General features: G+C 37.0%; 1 protein-coding gene across 1 annotated transcript; it reads left to right on the top strand.

The window, feature by feature from the left end:
* Positions 1-14,547: 14,547 nt before the first annotated feature.
* LOC137837629 (receptor-like protein EIX2) lies at positions 14,548-17,953 on the top strand. The gene has a single exon (XM_068646698.1). The coding sequence runs from the start codon at positions 14,577-14,579 to the stop codon at positions 17,946-17,948; it is 3,372 nt and encodes a 1,123-aa protein (XP_068502799.1). The 5' UTR covers positions 14,548-14,576; the 3' UTR covers positions 17,949-17,953.
* Positions 17,954-19,086: the final 1,133 nt, after the last annotated feature.

Below are 19,086 nucleotides of genomic sequence, written 5' to 3'. Positions count from 1 at the left end.
CAAATATTTACATATCCATTGCTCAAAATAAAACTCTAAAACCTCTAAGGCTCTCCTGCACCTGTATGGTCATCTGCTCGTGTATATAGTACAGTCATTGCAGTTCAAACACAGCAAGAAAAACAAGGGTAAGCTAATGAAAAGAAATTTCATATTTTATCTAATTTTTGCAAAAGGAACCAATCAAACAAATCATTTATAAATATTTCTTTAAATGTTGTCATATAAAATTTCAATATCAATTTCATCATTCATATAGACCACACATGGATCTATTTTCAATCACAATCATTGGATTTCATTTCAATCCCACTTCATCTTCTGGAAGACTCATTAAGTATGCCCCTACCAGAGACTAACACCTGACCCAAAGATTACCAGCGAATCCAATATAAAGGATCAGGGTAAGTTCAAACATCCAATACCGAGTGTCTACAGTGGGACCCGGTGTGTATGAACTCCCTCTCGGCTTCTCACCACCTGATATCTTAGTCTACATGACTTAGATAATCAGTGAAGCCAGAGGATCTGCGTTAAACATAGGCTTTTCATACTTAATGTACCATCAAATAACAACTCATACATTATCACAAATGTATGACATCAATTTCATACAATATCATTCAAAACGCAATCCACAATATTCAAAATCTTATTTAACAGAAAAAACAACACTTAAATACTAAACCATCAAAATCTAATATTTTTACTAGTTTAAATAATATATAAACAAACAACACAATATATAAACACACAACATCCCTGCAAGAGAAACTGAATATTGGGACCATGTCCCATCCGCATTCAGATCTTCTATCCTAGGGTGCTATTAAAAATTAAATTTAGCTTCCCTTACCTCAATTGTTTGCTTTCCAAGCAACTTTTAAAATTTTATTCCCCACAGTCTGGATAAGCTTCAAGATTTACGGGCATAAAACAAGTTATCCAAACAAAACAAAAATTCAATATATAGTAGAATAAGTTGAGAGGATTAAACTTCTGAAGTGACCCCACCAAGATTGATGACTAAATCCTAAGGAAAAACTGAGAACAAAGGATATTTAGAGTAAAAATGAATTTACTCTTTTTAAAAATCTGATCGGGTAGAAATGTTCCTTAACTCGCCAGCTACAACGTGGTCCGATCAAATTCTAAAATAGATGAAAATTAGGAGAGAAAATTAAGAGAAAAGGGAGAGAAGAGAATATGGAGATCGTGTCTATGTTTCTTTATCTTTTACGTAGTTACAGAACCTATTTGAAAGTTGTTGTCAATTTTTTAATATTGGTGTTCAAATTTTATGAATAAAAAGTTGAAATAAGCAGCATATAATACCTACCCTAATGAAAATAGTGAAAACCAAAATAAGTTGTTATTTGTGTCGTCTAACTATTCTTCTAATATTCCACTATAAGTAAACCAAACGCAGACAAAAAGACAAAGACTTTTTAATGTGAACATTTTGAACAAACCTTTCACACTTTTTTATGTCCCTCTAATTATTTTTTCGCACCTAAAATCACGTTGCTCCTGCTCAATTAAATTGACAAATTTAAAATGAAGATACAAAATACTGATTTTGACATGTGAATTTGATTTTAAATATTTAGTATAGAAAAATTAAATTGTTAGATAGATAGCGCAAATATAAAATTTCCTCTTATCTAAGAATTTTGGGAAATTTGATTCTAAAGTAAATAACTGAGAAAAAAAAGGTAAAGTTAAAATTGGAGAAAAAATGTTTCTGCAGCATCATAAATATAAGAAGTTTTATATGCATAACCAAGAAGCACTTCTTTCTAATAATAATAAAAAAACACTTGCTTTCCATGCATTTGTGTGAAGATGAATTCCTCCATTTTAATGGTTGTTTACCTATGCTGGCTTTTGTTATTTATCTTATGTTTGGTTCAGTTTACTGAATAGGTTAAATACTATAAATAGGTTTTGATATGTTAATAACTTATAACATAATTGCTTAATAAAAAAAATATGGGAGGAACAATATTTATTTGATAAATACTTTTTGGGTTTATAAGCAATAAATTGTTATAAGGAAAGTTTACAAAAAATATTATCTAGAAGATTTATCAGGTGAAATCATAGATAATTAAAATTAAGTTAATTTTAATCAAATATTTGTAAGTTATTTAGTTAGTTTATTTATGACAAAAAGTAATTATGAATTTATATATTATAATGAGTTGAAGCAAGTCTCCCTCTTATTAAATTGTTCTTATGTAGATTTATATATTATTATCATTCGGTTAAAGATATAATTATATTAAATTTTAGGATGTTATTATTAATAAATTAATTCATAATATGTTTTAAACTATTTTTTTTTTGTCAAGTCCAACTTTAATCAAGTCTTTGCACTACTTTTATTTTTATTTGTTTATTTCATTCTGTTGAGAATCATTAGCCGCGTCATTTTTTCTACCTTGCAAAGTTAAAAAGCATCCATATTACCATCAATCCATATCCCATCATATTCTTTTAAGCTTAATATGAATAATATTATGAATATAATATATATATATATATATATATAATTTATATTTTAATGTAATTCCTTGTCTTTTTAAATCTTGCCAAGAATTTTTAGTCTTGCAAGACTCGACAAGTACTTGGTAAGACCAAGAATTAACACTTTTATTGAGAAATATTAGTCTTGTAGAGAAGTACTATGAAAGATCGAAAAGTATTGATGTTGTTGGAAAGTATTAAGCAAAGTTTAGAAACACCAAACAAGATCGAGAAGTATTATTTTTATCGAGAAGGAATATTTCTTTTACTCTTTTTCTTTCTTTGAAATAAAAACAGAGAGAGTTTAAATATATACTAGTAATACACTGATTCTAGGTCTATTTAAAGAGACAAAATGTAAAATAAAGAGTCAATATAGGCTAGACATATGTACAAAGCGAAATAACTAAGAATTAGAAAAGACAAAAATAATATTAGTTTTCTTCTAGAAGTCTTGTATCCATATCTTTTGTTAAACTCCTAATTTTCAAGTCTCCTTCCTTCTTCAACAACTTCTTCCATATTCTTAGGTCAATTATGGCTTCAAATCAACTCTTCGAAAGGTCAAACCATTACATTAGTTGGTTTAGGCAAAATAAAAGCTGAAAAATGAAATTTTTATGACATTTTTTTAGAAACTCTATATTTTTGGAAAAAAAAAAATCTAAAAATAGAAAATAAAAAAGAAAAAAACCTTAAGGAAATGCAATTAGTTTAGATAAATAATGAAAAACTGAGACATCAACAATGATTAATAATAAAATAAACATATGAAAACACAATTTTAACACATTTGAAATTATCTCTGATTGACTTTTCCCTTCACTGTCCGCCATCACCGCCGCTGCGCAAGGTTTGTTCAGAGGTGGTAGATAAAGATATGACGGGAAGGGCACGCTACAGTAGGAACGGAGAGCGGGGATACGGCAGGGATGGGGTATTGGGGAATGGAGAGGATTGCTCTACCTTCTTCTTTTCAAACTTCCCCAACGGGTACGGAGAGTTGGACATGACAAAGGTATTTCAAAAATGGGCAACGGTGAAGGAGGTTTTCATCTCTCGTAGACCTAACAAGTGGGGAAGGAGGTTCGGTTTTGTGCGATTCCTTGATGTAAAAAATGTTGTGCGTCTAGAAGGAGATCTCGACCGGATCTACATTGGCACTATGAAGCTTCATGTGAATATACCGAAGTACCGGAGACACCAGTATGAACCAAGAAGGGAGTGTTGAAGATGGTTGCTGCCCCTTCAAGATTGTGTTTGATGAAGACTTATATGTAGTGTTTGATGAAGACTTATATGTACATTTCATTTGTATTTTGCTTTGCTTTAAGTGTGTCTTAGGTAGTGCTTAGAGGTTGTCTAAGAGTGGGCTTTTTGCTGAGTAACTCACCTCATAACCACTGGCCATGTGATAAGAACAAGCATAAGTTTTCTTAAACTGTTTTTCACATGTTTTACAAAAAACACGTTTACTGCATAAAAATAAATCTGTTCTTTTCAAAATAAACAGATTCATTTTCACACTGATGCCTTGGCTAAGTCTTGTAAAAAATAGATTTTGTGCATCAGGTATTTTGACTAAGTCTTCTTCTTTTCAAAACGACTGAGTTTTAAATAGTTAAACTTTCTCTGTTTTCGTTTTGAAAAATAAATCTGTTCATCTGTAAATGAATAGATTCTTTTTGCCTCTGGTGCCATGTCAAGCTTAAACGTTTTTCAGTTTTATCTCAGCACCAGAATGGTTGACTAAGTCTCCTCACTTAACAAATTCTCTAACTGCTTTTGAAAATAAATCTGTTCATTTTATTTTCAATCTGTTCATTTTATAACAGCTTTAACTGTTTTTCAAAAATCTGTTATAAGTTGGCTTTCTATAAAATGCAAACTTGTTTCTGAGATTAATACCAATTCATACATTTACAAAAACAAGTTTTGACAGCAGAGAGTTAAGTGTTTACAAAGGATTAGCATTTGTTCTTCAAAGATTTCAAAAATCACAAAGTGCTTGTTCTTGGTTTGGTTCCAAAAGCTTGGTGTGAGGTGCTGCTACTGTTCTATCAATCTTGCCTACTGGTTTAAGGCAGATCTGTGTATCCTCAATCAGGTGTAGTCGTTTCACTTCTCATTTCTTGTAATAGTTTGGTTGAACACTCTTCTTGATAGGTGTTCTTGAAGAGTGGGTGTGTGTGTGCTGAAATAGGTTTTTTTCAGCAAGAGTACCTAAGTTCTTGTAGGTTTCAAGAACAGTGGGAATTGTAATTGGTTGTACTGTGTTTTAGTGATTTCCACCTGTTGTTGGTGAAGACTGGATGTAGCTCAGTTGAGTGAACCAGTATAACTGCCTGTGTTCATTCTCTCTCACTCTCTGCAATTTCGTTTCTGCATAATTGATAAAACAGCAAAGAAATAAATTTGTTCAATTGAAAATAAATCTGTTCTTTCTGGGCACTGTGCATACTGTTCTTGATTTATGAAAAAGTTGATTGAATCTGATAAGAACATATATAATCTGCTAAAAGCCATTGGAACAGATTGACTGTAATAGGTTGCTCAAGAAACTGTCAAAGCTATTAATTGAACCTTAAACAATTGCTTAAAGTTGAAGCTTGCTGTTCCGTGATTCATTGTTCTTAATTTCTGGAAAATTGCTTGACATCAAGAAGAACACTCATAGTCTGTTAAAAGCCACTGGAACAGGTTGTTTGCAAAGGTCACTCAATTAATTAGCATGCTATCAATTGAACCTTAATCACTTGCTTGAAATTGAAGCTTGCTGTTTTGTGTTTCACTGTTTTTCAATCTGATATCTGTGTGTGTGCATCTGGAAAATCTATCTGCATAGTCTTGTGGTTAATCTTGCTGTATTAAAAGCGTTTCAAACAAAAACAGTGCTGAAATAAATCTGTTCATTTTCACATAAATCGATTTATTTTCTGTAAAACTGTGTTAAACACTGTTTCTGCGAGAAAGTTTTAAAAGGTCAATTCACCCCCCCTCTTGAACTTTGGCACTATTAAACCTAACAGGGAGGAGCGGAGAACCCAAGGACGGGAGCACATACAGAGCCAGAAGGACGACCGAGTACGTTCTGTTCGGGATGATAAAGGCAAGGGTAAACAGAGCATAAAGGAGGTGTGGGTGGAGAAGCTAAACAATAAGACATATGCCGAGATTGTCGCAGGAGGAAGTCACGAGCAATGGAAGGGCCCATCGGTCAAAACACAACAGAACACGCCCCAGTGGATGTCGAAGAGCTTCGTAGGAAATCTAAGAGAAGGTGTAGACTTTGAAAAAGTAGAAGAGGAACTAGTGAAAGGGGGGATGACTATGGTGAGGGCGAGATTTCTTGGTGATAGTCTGGTACTGCTCACTCCAAGAGAAGGGGAGGCGATGGAGGACATAATGAAGATGAACAAAGGGTGGTTTGATAACTCTTTCTCAAGTGTCAGCCCATGGTCGCTCAACTGTGGGGTCAGCTATAGAATTGTTTGGGTAAGGTGTTTTGGGCTGCCTCTACCAGCGTGGAACAGGGATTGTTTTGATAAAGTTATTGGAGAGCTTGCTAAGTCGGCAACAGTGGTCGCCGTAGATGAAGCTACACTCTCATGGGAGGTCTTGGAATACGTCAGGTTGAAAGTGAGAGTCCAGAATGTTGGGAGTGTCAAATGGGCGAGAAGAATGCAGATAAATGATCTTTTGTGTAATATCCTAGTTGAGGAGGAACCTTATGGTTGTCCTGGCTGGGGGTGTACAGGAAAAAAGGAATGGGAAGATTCATTTGATAGCGTGTCATCCTCTGAAACGTTTGTCGAAGAATCAGTCCTCTTTGCTGGGAGTGGCGAGGAGCATGTTAGTAACAGTAATGGTGATGCACAGTGGCCAGTAGGAGAGGTCCAAGGAGGGGAAGAGGAAGAAGACGGTGAACAGTCCATGTCTAAGTCAACCTTTCCCCTTTTGGAACCTGGAAAAGCTGGCACACTGAAAGGTAGGGTGGGTGCTACGAGTGGAGGTAGACAGCGACTAAAGGAAAAAGATGGAAGGCCTTCTGATAGTTCTACTGTCCAAATCAGTGGAGGTGCCTCTTTTAGTAACATATGTCAGTCCGAGGCGGCGAAAGCAGTAATAGACATTGAGTGTTCTTTAAATGAGAACGTGCCTATTAAGGGTTTGGGCCGGACGCACAATTTTGAGGCCCGCTTAAGTGGACAAGGTCATAACGAAGAAGCCCAGAGGGAAGAAATCGGTGCAGGGCATAAATGTCAAGTCGCTATTGAGCATGAAGGGCCAGGGGGTACAAAGAGTTATGTTGTGGATAGGAAAGGTTTGAAGGTCTTAGAAGGGCCGATGGAGAGCGATTGGCACGAAAATGGAGTGATCTCCCCAGTTAATAGCTGCGATGGAATACAGTCGATAGGAAGGGGAACGGTATGCGCGAAAACGAGGAGTTTTGCCCAGTTAAGTGTCGACGATGGCATCGTAGGGGTGAAGTCCCCTCTGTTTCAAGGCGTGGAAGTAGCAACTGTAAAGAGCAGATCGAACTCACCACCTAGGCAGCGTAAGAAGAAAGGGTTTGTAGAACTGGGGGTCTCTTGTCCGCATCTAAGAAGGTCGGCAAGACTAAGCGTAAAACACCTTCGAGCTGGGACGCTAGGGCAGAACAGAGAGGCTTCACCTGCTATTTCAATTTCTGATACAGATATAAGAACTTGTAATTCCAGGTTGTGTGTCCCTGATAGTGAGGAGGAACCTGTAAGGTTGTGGGCAGAAGGCAGGAAAGCGGGCTTATTCTGCCGAGGAGAAGAGAAGGAGGTGGTAATGGAGTATGGGCGAATGGAAGCACGTGATACTATGGTCTTGATGGAGTCTAAGCTGGGGGATATGGATGCCATCCCATGATAGTCGTTAATCTGAATATCAGAGGTATGGGGGGGAGTATCAAATCAAGATACTTGAGTCATGTAATTGCCTGCGAAGGGGCAGATTTCGTGTGTTTGCAAGAGACAAAATTAAGGGAGATTACTGAGGCTAAATGCTTCTCTGTGTGGGGAAATAATAGAGTGGGATGGTTACATAATGAAGGGTTAAATGGGTGCGAAAGTCTGTTGTCTATGTGGAACGTTGATGCTTTTAGCTATAGCAGCCATAAGATGGGAAAATGATACATAGCTGCTTTTGGTATTCATCTTAAAACCAATTGTAGCTGTGTAATGGTGAATGTATACGCTGCCTGTACAAATAATGATAAGAAGATCCTATGGGAGGAATTGTCAAGTGTTAAATCGGCGTCACAAGAGAAGGTATGGTGCTTATGTGGTGACTTCAATGCTGTTAGAAGCCGTAGTGAAAGGAAGGGGATAAGGGAGGGATCCGCTTGTTCAAGTGAGATTATAGGCTTTAATAGTTTCATTGATGCTAACCTTCTTTTGGACATACCTATTGTGGGAAAGAATTATACGTGGTTTAAGACCAATGGGTCGGGAAAAAGTAGAATAGACAGAGTACTGGTCTCAGAGGAATGGTTGGTAAGATGGCCAATGAGTAAGCAATATGTGCAGCGGAGGGAAGTATCTGACCACTGTGCTATAGTGGTGAAGTCTGTGGAGAAGGATTGGGGACCAAAACCGTTTCGTTCGATTGATGCTTGGTTCCTGGAAAGGGGTTTCAATGAGATGGTAAAGGAAAAATGGTTATCTTACCCTAAGAAGGGGAATGCCATGGTAAATGTGAAGGAAAAGTTTAAGAGTCTGAAGGGTGACCTAAAGATCTGGAACAAGGAAGTGTTTGGAAATGTCTACACACGCAAAAAGGAGATCTTACAGGAAATTGAAGATTTGGATTGTATGGACTGCTTGAATGACCTGAACGAAGGTGATAGGTTGAAAAGGGTTGTGTTGGTAAGTCGGTTGAAGGAAAATGACAAAAAGATAGAGTCCCTTACTTGTCAGAAGGCTAGAGCAAGGTGGTTTAAGTATGGTGATTCCTGTACTAGATTCTTCCACTCATCCTTGAGATGGAGAAGACTCAGAAATGAAGTTAAGGGGGTGGAGGTAGGGGGTCAATGGTGTGAGGAACCTTGCACTGTGCGATCTGAAGCCAAGAAGCTCTTTGACTCTAGGTTCACAGCCACGAAAGACTTTGGGGTAAGACTCGATGAGGTTGAGTTTAAGTCTTTATCTCAAGAGGACAATGAGAGCCTAATTATGGCGTTCTCAGAGGAAGAAATAAGGGACGCAGTTTGGCTTTGTGACGGGACAAAGAGTCCTGGGCCTGATGGCTTCAACATGAACTTTATTAAGGAGAGTTGGGAAGCCCTCAAAGATGAGGTAGTACAAGCGATGTCTCTTTTTCATGGCTCAGGGAGCATTCCTAAGGGGTGCAATGCCTCGTTTGTCGCTCTAGTTCCAAAAGTAAGAGACCCGTCTAATCTGGAACAATATAGACCAATTTCCTTGGTGGGTGTAATGTATAAAATCATTACCAAGGTGTTAGCAGAACGGATGAAGAAAGTTTTACCAGTAGTTATTGACGAGTGCCAATCAGCTTTCCTTAAGGATAGAGGGATTCTTGATAGTGTCCTAACGGCCAATGAGGTGCTAGAAGACCTTAGGAGGCGACGGTTGAGTGGGTTGTGTCTTAAGGTGGACTTTGAAAAAGCCTACGATTCCGTCCGATGGGAGTTCCTTCTTGACATGCTCCAGAGGCTGGGTTTCCATTGTAAATGGATTACGTGGATCAAAGGATGTCTTGAAAGTGCAACGGTATCGGTGTTGGTAAATGGAAGTCCAACGGAGGAATTTTGTCCGTCACAGGGGCTTAGGCAGGGTGACCCCCTCGCTCCTTTTCTCTTTATAGTGGTAGCAGAAGGGCTTGCAGGGTTAGTAAGGCAAGCTGCGAAGATTAACCTCTACAAAGGCCTTAATATTGGAAGGAAAGAGGTGGAGATAAGTATATTACAGTTCGCGGATGACACTTTGTTTTTATGCCAGGACTCTTACTCTAATGTGTTTACACTGAAGGCCATTCTCAGGGGTTTTGAGCTAGCGTCTGGGCTGAAGATCAACTTCCATAAGTCAAAGCTGGCAGGTGTAAATGTTAGGAAAAGCAATATGGATTGTTATACGAAGACCTTAAATTGCACCCAGATGGTGGTACCCTTTATCTACTTGGGTATAGAAGTGGGGGGTAACCCGAGAAAGAAGAAATTCTGGGAGCCTGTGCTGAGCAAGCTTAAATCCAGGCTTAGTGTATGGAAAGGGAAGTTTCTGTCTATGGTAGGAAGATTGTGCCTGGTCAAGTCAGTCCTGTCGGCGGTCCCACTATACTACCTGTCCCTGTTTAAAGCACCTGAGGTGGTATGCAAGAGTATTACTAGCATACAAAGGAGATTCTTGTGGGGTTGGGGGAAAGGAAATAAATCTATCTCTTGGATTAGTTGGAAAGATATTTGCAAACCAAAAGGGGATGGAGGGTTGGGCATCAGGGACATTAGAAAGTTTAATTATGCGTTGTTGGCAAAGTGGAAGTGGAGGACTATCTCTGGTCATGAAGGGAGGTGGAATGAAGTAATAAACTCAAAGTATGGATTGGACACAAACTTTGGTCATGTACCAGTCAAATTGCAGTCATGGTGGTGGAGAGATCTGGTGAAGGTGTGCAAAGAAGGAGGAGGTGAAGGGTGGTTCCTAGAACAAGTTGGATGGAATCTAGGAAGTGGTGATAAAGTTAGATTTTGGGAGGATGTGTGGGTTGGCAATTCGACGTTGAAGACTCCATATAACTTTTTATCCAAGGTTATATTCTCTTTCTCTAAATCAAGGTCAGAAGGTGGAAGAGGTAGGAGCATGGGATGATTTGGAGTGGAGGTGGACCCTAAATTGGAGGAGAAGTAGATTTGAATGGGAATCGGATTTGGAATATGAACTTGAAAACCACATCTCCAGGGTCAGAGTTAGGAAGGAGGTGGAGGATACCCTGCTGTGGAGGAGTAGCAAAGATGGCGTTTTTTCGGTAAGAGCAGCATATGAGTGCTTGTCAAAGCCCGAAAGGATTCCAAAGAAAGAGGTGTATACCCTCCTCTGGAAGGTGAAAACTTTTCCTAATGTTATGCTCTTGGTTTGGAGGATACTGTTGGGGAGAATCCCTACAAGACTGAGTCTGAGAAGTCGAGGGGTAGTTATGAACTCAACCATGTGTGCGCTATGTCTATCCGCGGAGGAGTCCAGCCAACATCTTTTCGTGGAATGTGAACATGCGTGGCGGGTGTGGTCCATGTGCCATAAATGGTTAGGTATTCTGACTGCTCAACACAATGACATTACGATACACTTTGAGAGCTTCCATCTGGTAAGTGGTAGTCAAGTACAGAATTTGGTTTGGAAAGGGGTATGGACAACTATTATTTGGAGCCTGTGGGAGCATAGAAATGCAGTGGTGTTTAGAGAAGGCGTACGTGACGCTGAAGAAGTGTCGCAGAAGGCCCAACTTAAATCGTGGTTGTGGTTGAAGCACAAGGGTCATAAGTTCTCCTATTCGTTCTCTGATTGGATTTTAAATCCTTGGTCCTGCATATGTAGTTATAAGTAAAGTGCAGGTGTGGAAGAAGGGCCATTTGAGCTTAATGTGGACTTTCAGAAAGTGAGGATCTCTTGGGTGGGGGAAGGAATTGAATTTAGTATGCTTTAATGTGAGCCTGGTCATGTTAATGCTGTTTGGTTCCATGGAGGTACAACCCTCGAATAGCCCAGGTGGGGGGCGAACACAGTATAGGACGGTGGTCTGAAGTGGAGGTGGGATTTGTTGGGGCCTGGTGTGGTTGTTGGGGGATTGTCAATAGGGGTTGGAGCTAGATGTATTGCTGATGGAGGAGTTGGTTATCAATACAATTGTTGTTCAGCACAAGGAAATTACAAATCACTTTGAAAGTTTTCATCTAGCACACTTCTCCAACAAACAGAATCTGGTCTCGAAGGAATATGGACTGTAATCATCCGGAGTATTTGGGATCAGAGAAATTTGTTTGTGTTTAACCAAGGGGTGGTTGATGCTGCAGAAATATTGCATTCAGCCCAAATAGTGTTTACTTGTGCAGGCTACGAGGAAGGATCTGTGGGTATTTTGATAAGCTGGAGATGATTTACTTCTTCAAAGCCACCTAAGAAAGAAGTAGGAGTGAGAGAGACAATGTACCACTCCATGTGCCAATCACCAAAGAATCGTTTTAGATAAAATGCTGAAATTGTGCGTACGTAGTCGGTGGTCGCCAAAGTTGTACACCATCGCCATCCTTGATGAACAGAAGGTCATTGGAACTGAGGGGCGATGTGGATGAGGACACGTCGCTAGTCGATAAAGCGGCGATCTCCGTGTGTATGTAGTCGGTTGTCGCCAGTCGATAAAGCGGCGATCTCCGTTCGTACGTAGTCGGTGATCGCCAAAGTTGTGTATCATTGCCATCCTTGAAGAACAGAAGGTCATTGGAAGTGAGGGGCGATGTGGATGAGGACAAGCGGAAGGCCAATATAATCGCCAGTCGATAAAGTGACGATCTCTGTGTGTATGTAGTCGGTTGTCGCCGAACGATGAAGCGGTGATCTCCGTTCGTACGTAGTCGGTGATCGCCAAAGTTGTGTATCATCGCCATCCTTGAAGAACAAAAGGTCATTGGAAGTGAGGGGCGATGTGGATGAGGACAAACGGAAGGCCAATATAATCGCCAGTCGATAAAGCGGCGATCTCTGTGTGTATGTAGTCGGTTGTCGCCAGTCGATAAAGCGGCGATCTTCGTTCGTACGTAGTCGGTGATCGCCAAAGTTGTGTATCATCGCCATCCTTGAAGAACAGAAGGTCATTGGAAGTGAGGGGCGATGTGGATGAGGACAAGCGGAAGGCCAATATAATTGCCAGTCGATAAAGCGGCGATCTCTGTGTGTATGTAGTCGGTTGTCGCCGAACGATGAAGCGGCGATCTCCGCTCGTACGTAGTCGGTGATCGCCGAATTTGTGAATCATCGCCGTCCTTGAAGAACAGAAGGTTATTGGAAGTGAGGGGCGATGTGGATGAGGACACGTGGAAGGCCAATATGATCGCCAGTCGATAAAGCATTGTGTAGTCGGTGGTCGCCGAAGGTATGCATCATCACCGTGACCAACATGATCGCCGGTCGGTGAATAGGCGGTATCTGTGCGTGTGTAGTCGGGGATCGCCGAAGTTGTGCATCATTGTCGTCTTAGAAATGTAGTGGTGATCTCTGAGCGTGAGTAGAAAATAGGGTTTGGGTTGTGTAAAGAGTTGGGATACCCCTCTTGTATCCCCTTAATTTAAATTAATTCTTTGCTGATAAAAAAAAAAAAAACAATGATTAATAAAGATAACAATGATGTCGTCAACCATATACATGTCACTCGAAAACACCATGACAAAAGAATATACATATAACCTTTGCACATTTTATATGTATGAATATATTTTCTTTGTTAATATTGATAATCTTTTCTTGTATTACTTGATTTTTAATGTTATTAACATTTTTTACTTTAATTTATTCATAGACACATGATTGATAATCAGATTGTAACTACTTTATATGTGACATCGACAAAATTTGCTAGAGGATTTACTAGATCAAGGTCCTTCTCACTTAGATGCTAAGAGGTGAAAGGACACTACTAACGATTGACAACAACACAAGAGTGACCATTGGGCCAAATATTGAATCTTTTAGCAATTGTATTGGAGTGTTAGCAATGAAAACATGTCATGGTAGGCATGAGTAGTACTTACTCGCTACTCATCATGTCTACAAAAATTGCCTTATTACCTCTCAAGTACTAACGTAAAGAAATTCACGAATCATGATAAAAGAGTATAAGAAACACATGACCTTCACATACTGCTTGGATGAAAAAAGTGAAATTCGAACTCTATCATTGTCTTCCTACCATAACAAATGAAAGTAGAATCATGTTAAAGATGCATATACTTTTGATGACTCAGTTAACTCTTTGAGTGGATTTTAAGAAAATAAATTAGTTATCCTACTTACTTATTACTTATACATAACTTCAATCATAATCTTGTGGGGTAATTGCTGAGGAGGATATTGTTGCAAGTGACATCAATTGTTCCAAGTAGAACAATTGTTAAGGAAAGATTCTTGCAAGTGACATCAATTATTTTATGACATAGGTTAGATGGACCAACTTATAACCGAATCATGATGTTTAAGCTACTACCTTCTTAAATAGAAAGAACTATGTCTTAACTATTAATTTTAATTTTTAGTCTAGTGACAAATATTTAATTCAACAAAATTTTAAATGATAGTCCAAATACAAGATCGCAAAAGATGTTGTAATACAATAAGTGATGACCATTGTATGGACCTAAAGTGAAAGAGGTTTAACTAGATAATAATGTTTCACTACTTCATTAGTAAATAAACTTTTTATAGTTCATTGACTAATTTTAATTCATTATATCTTGTAGTATTTCATGGATATACAATCATTTGACTCCATCATATCAACATGAACAATATATTTTATTAATTTTAAAACATATTAAAATAATTGACATATATTAGTTTTTAAAAATTTTAGTTGTTAATTTTTTTTTTCTCTTGTCATAAATAAATCAAATTGGATTAAACAAATCCTGTCCCGCAACGTGAAAACGGCTCTCAAACGTGATAGTTGTGATCCATTAATTCATCTTTAAGTTTATATTGAAAAGAGAGAAAAGGAAAACGCGTATTTAGTAGGAACATGGAATTACTCAGCACCTTCACTGAATTGGATTCTATAGTAAAGGCTCAACGAAACCAAACTTTTATATGGATAGTCACTAAAGTGTATTATTTCAGAGTCAGATTCAAAGTATTAGAATAAAGAGAGATTGGCAAAACGCGTAACATGGAATTACTCACCACCTTCATTGAATTGGATACTATAGTAAGGCTCAGTAGCCCTATAAATACACTCTAAACAAGTTTTATATACATACCCACTAAACACTTCTTTCTATTACACAAACAACCTCTCTCATCATGAATTCCTCCCTTTTCATCACTGTGTTTCTTCTTCTATGCTGGGTTTCCCTTTGTGTGTGCAGAGACACAGTGTGCATCGGAAGTGAGAGAGAGACACTGTTGAAGTTTAAGCATCATCTCAAAGATCCTTCAAACAGACTCTCTTCTTGGAATGCTACTGCCAATTCCAATTGCTGCCAATGGGATGGTGTTGTCTGCAACATCATTACATCCCACATTGCAGAGCTTCACCTCAACACTCCATTTCCTACTTTCGATGAGGATCTAGTTCCAAATCCACTTCGTACTTTCGATGAGGACCTAGTTCCAAATGCTTATAATTACGTTTATGAAGAATTATACGAAGAGTATAGTAGACAAGCGTTCGGTGGAGAGATAAATGCTTGTTTGGTTGATTTGAAGCATTTGAATTACTTGGATATCAGCGGCAATGATTTTGGAAGCAGTCCAATTCCTTCTTTCATTGCAACAATCACTTCCTTAACTCACCTCAACCTTTCTCATGCTGGATTCACAGGAAACATTCCTCCTCATTTTGAAAATCTCTCAAATTTGCTCTATCTTGACCTGAGCTCCAATGAATTTCTTGGAGAAGGTATGCCAATTCCTTCTTTTGTTGGGAGAATGAACACTTTAATTCACTTGGACCTCTCTAATTCTGGATTCATGGGCATTCCTCTTCAGATTGGGAATCTTTCCAATTTAGCCTATCTAGGCCTAAGGTATGTTGCCTATGGGACAATTCTCTCTCAAATTGGGAATCTCACCAATTTGCTTTACCTTGACCTCAATAGTTATCAGTTTATAGAAAATATTGATTGGCTATCAAGTCTTTCAAAACTTCAATACCTTGACTTGGGAGGTGCAATCCTGTCCCAATCGTTTCAGTGGCTTCACACTCTCCAAGCTCTTCCTTCTTTGATGCACCTACAGTTATCAGGATGTACACTTCCTCCCTATAATCAATCATCATTTCTTAACTTTTCGTCTCTCCTCACTCTTGATCTTTCACATATTTATTATCCTTCTTCGAAAAATTTTGTTCCAAAGTGGGTGTTTGGACAGAAGAAACTTGTTTCTCTTATTTTAAGTTTCAACCAGATCAAAGGTCCAATTCCTTATGGTCTTCGAAACCTCACACTTCTTGAAAATCTTAACCTAAAGGAAAATACTATCTCATCTTCGATACCTGATTGGTTTTACGGTAGTTTTCCTCATCTCAAGTTTTTGGACCTATCATCCAACATCTTACAGGGGATTATTCCGAATGTCCTGGAAAATGTGACTTCCTTGATTACACTTGATTTGTCATCCAATCAACTTAAAGGTCCAATTCCAACTTCTTTGGGAAATGTGTCTTCTCTGATTGCACTTGATCTATCATACAATCAACTTGAAGGTCCAATTCCAAATTCTTTGGGAAATTTGACTTCTGCTATTACACTTGATTTGTCACACAATCAACTTGAAGGTCCAATTCCAACTTCTTTGGGAAATATGACTTCTCTTATTGCACTTGATATGTCACACAATCAACTTTCGGGTAATCTAACACAAGAATTTTGGGTTTATAAAAATGTTATCATAATGAATTTTTATAGAAATAAAATTGGTGGAGAACTTCCAAGATCACTTGAAAAACTATCATCATTAAGAGTTCTTGTTCTATCCTCGAATCGTTTTAGTGGAAATCCATTTGAAAGTCTCATAACACTCTCTAAATTGTCACACCTTGACATTGGTGACAATTGCTTTCAAGGAGTTGTCAAGGAAGGTCATCTTGAAAATCTTACCAACTTGAGTGAATTTCATGCATCAGGAAACAATTTGACTTTAAAAGTAGGTCCCAATTGGCATCCTACTTTTCAGCTTACCTATTTGGATATGAGCTCTTGGCAATTAGGTCCCAACTTTCCATTATGGATTCAGTCACAAAACAAGAACCTTCAGTATTTAGCGATGTCAAACACAGGTATTTTAGATTTTATTCCCTCTTGGTTTTGGGAAACATTTTCTCCAATTACCCTTTTGAACCTCTCTCACAATTATATCCATGGTGAGCTTGGGACTACATTAATGAATCCAATATCTATCAATGTTGTTGATTTGAGTGCAAATAACTTATGTGGCAAATTGCCCTCTCTTTCAACTAGTGTGGTTTCATTAGATCTTTCAAGCAACTCATTCTCCAAATCCATGCATGATTTTTTATGCAGAAGTCAAGACAACCAAATGTGGTTAGAATTTCTCAATCTTGCATCAAATAATCTGTTAGGAGAAATACCCGATTGTTGGGGCATTTGGTCATATCTAGTGGATATAAATTTACAAAGCAACAATTTTGTTGGGAAATTTCCTCAATCCATGGGTTCCTTGACAAAGCTACAATCTTTATGCATCCGTAACAACTTGCTCTCAGGAACATTTCCTACAATTTTGAAGAAGATCAATAAATTGATTGTGTTGGATTTTGGAGAAAATAATTTTTCAGGAACAATTCCAACTTGGGTTGGAGAGAGACTTTTAGATATGAAGTTTCTCATCCTTCGATCAAATAAATTTTGGGGTCATATTCCTGATAAAATATGTGATATGAGACTTATTCAAGTGTTAGACCTTGCACTAAATAATTTGACTGGAAATATACCTACTTGTTTTAATAGCTTAAAGGTCATGAAACATATGGAGAAATTCATGATGCCTTTTATTGGTTCTTATTCTATAAAGATTTCACCTATACTTTTGGAGTTTAGCATATTCAGTGTTGTTCTTTGGCTAAAAGGAAGAGAAGATGAGTACAAAAGCTTTCTCGGGTTGGTAACAAGCATTGATTTGTCTAATAACAAATTAGTAGGAGAAATACCAAGTGAACTCATGGATTTATATGAATTGAGATTTTTGAACTTGTCCTATAACCAACTAAGTGGTCACATTCCAGGAAGCATTGGTAATATGAGATCATTATTGTCTATCGATTTCTCAAGGAATAAACTTTCTGGTGAAATTCCTCCAACCATTTCAAATTTGAGCTTTCTTAGTATGCTAGACTTGTCTTATAATCAATTGAAAGGGAAAATTCCAGAAGGAGTTCAATTGCAAACCTTTGATGCCTCCAACTTTATTGCCAACAATCTCTGTGGTCCACCACTACCCATAAGTTGTAGCTCCAATGTGAAAGTTCATAATTTTGATCACAATGACAAAGGAAGCGATAGGCTTGGAGTGAATTGGTTTTTTGTGACTATGGCATCTGGATTTGTCGTTGGATTTTGGATAGTGGTTGGTCCTTTATTCATTTGTAGATCATGGCGTTACGCCTATTTTCATTTCCTTGATCATTTGTGGTTCAAACTTCAATATATTCTCTGATGCAATATCACTGTGTAATGTTGTTATAAAATAAAATTGTCATGAGACATGAAAGGTAATTTATTTTACAATGTATTTGTTGGTTAATCATTTTTAGGATCATTTATATATATATATATATATATATATTACTTTTTTTAATTTATTTTTAAAATTTGAGAGTGTTATGTAAATTTTTGTTAATGAATGTCGACCCTAAAGAATCACATGTTGAACTTATTATAAATAAAATCTTGTTAATTTTGTCAAAAAAGTAAGATCTACAAATTGTAATCTTTTATTACAAAAATTGAACAATGTGGATTTAATTTTAACTACATAGAACTCTTGTTGAAAATACTTGAAGTAACATATTTAGTCAAATGCTTAGGTTAATATTATATATGTGGTGGTAATGGGTAACATAACTTAAAATTGAAATTTGATTTGATTAACATTGTATTGCTTTAGGTTCATAAGTTTTTAGACCATTTCTTTCTTCTTTGATTTTTTTATATAGATGTAAGATTAGTAAGTTTTAACACTATGTTGAAAAATATTAGATCACATGAATTAAAGTTGAAATAATTTATACTTTTGATTAAAAGATTCTCATTTGAAGTTGCATATTTAGTTAGCTACTTAGCTTAATATTATGTTTCAATATTTAGCAATGAGTTCAATATAATGGGAAAAAGTTGTATTGTGGCCATTGTTAACAATGGATCTACCTACACAAGTGTATATGTTCATAACTTTAAAATTGTCTCATTAATATGATGTGACCAACATATTAAATGATTATTAATCTATTGAATTTATAAGATTATTATAATTTAACATATACAATTGTATAAACATATAAAAGTATTCAAAATGAAATAAAACATTTAAACATATTAATTTTTGCATCGTCAAATTTTAAATCAGATCTATTTTCTTTTTCATCTTCCTTCTACTTCTAAACCATCAATGCAACTAGGAGTTGAAAATGAAAATGGTGTTAGAAATCATAATTTACAAAATTTTGTTAGACAATTATTATCTTAGTTAATTAATACTATATAAGGTACCTTTTATTAAAAGTGCAAGGATGTACATTTCAAAATAATATAGAAATTATTTTTCTAAAATTTCTTTCTTCTTACTTGTGTTTGTG

Source organism: Phaseolus vulgaris, chromosome 4 (genome assembly GCF_000499845.2).
Source record: "Phaseolus vulgaris cultivar G19833 chromosome 4, P. vulgaris v2.0, whole genome shotgun sequence".
NCBI classification, from domain to species: domain Eukaryota; kingdom Viridiplantae; phylum Streptophyta; class Magnoliopsida; order Fabales; family Fabaceae; genus Phaseolus; species Phaseolus vulgaris.
The sequence above is the reverse complement of the archived record's forward strand: the minus strand, read 5'-3'. Positions and strand labels throughout refer to the sequence as shown.

Coding starts and splice junctions, on each gene's coding strand:
- LOC137837629 (XM_068646698.1), top strand. CDS start 14,577: ATGAATTCCTCCCTTTTCATCACTGTGTTTCTTCTTCTATGCTGGGTT.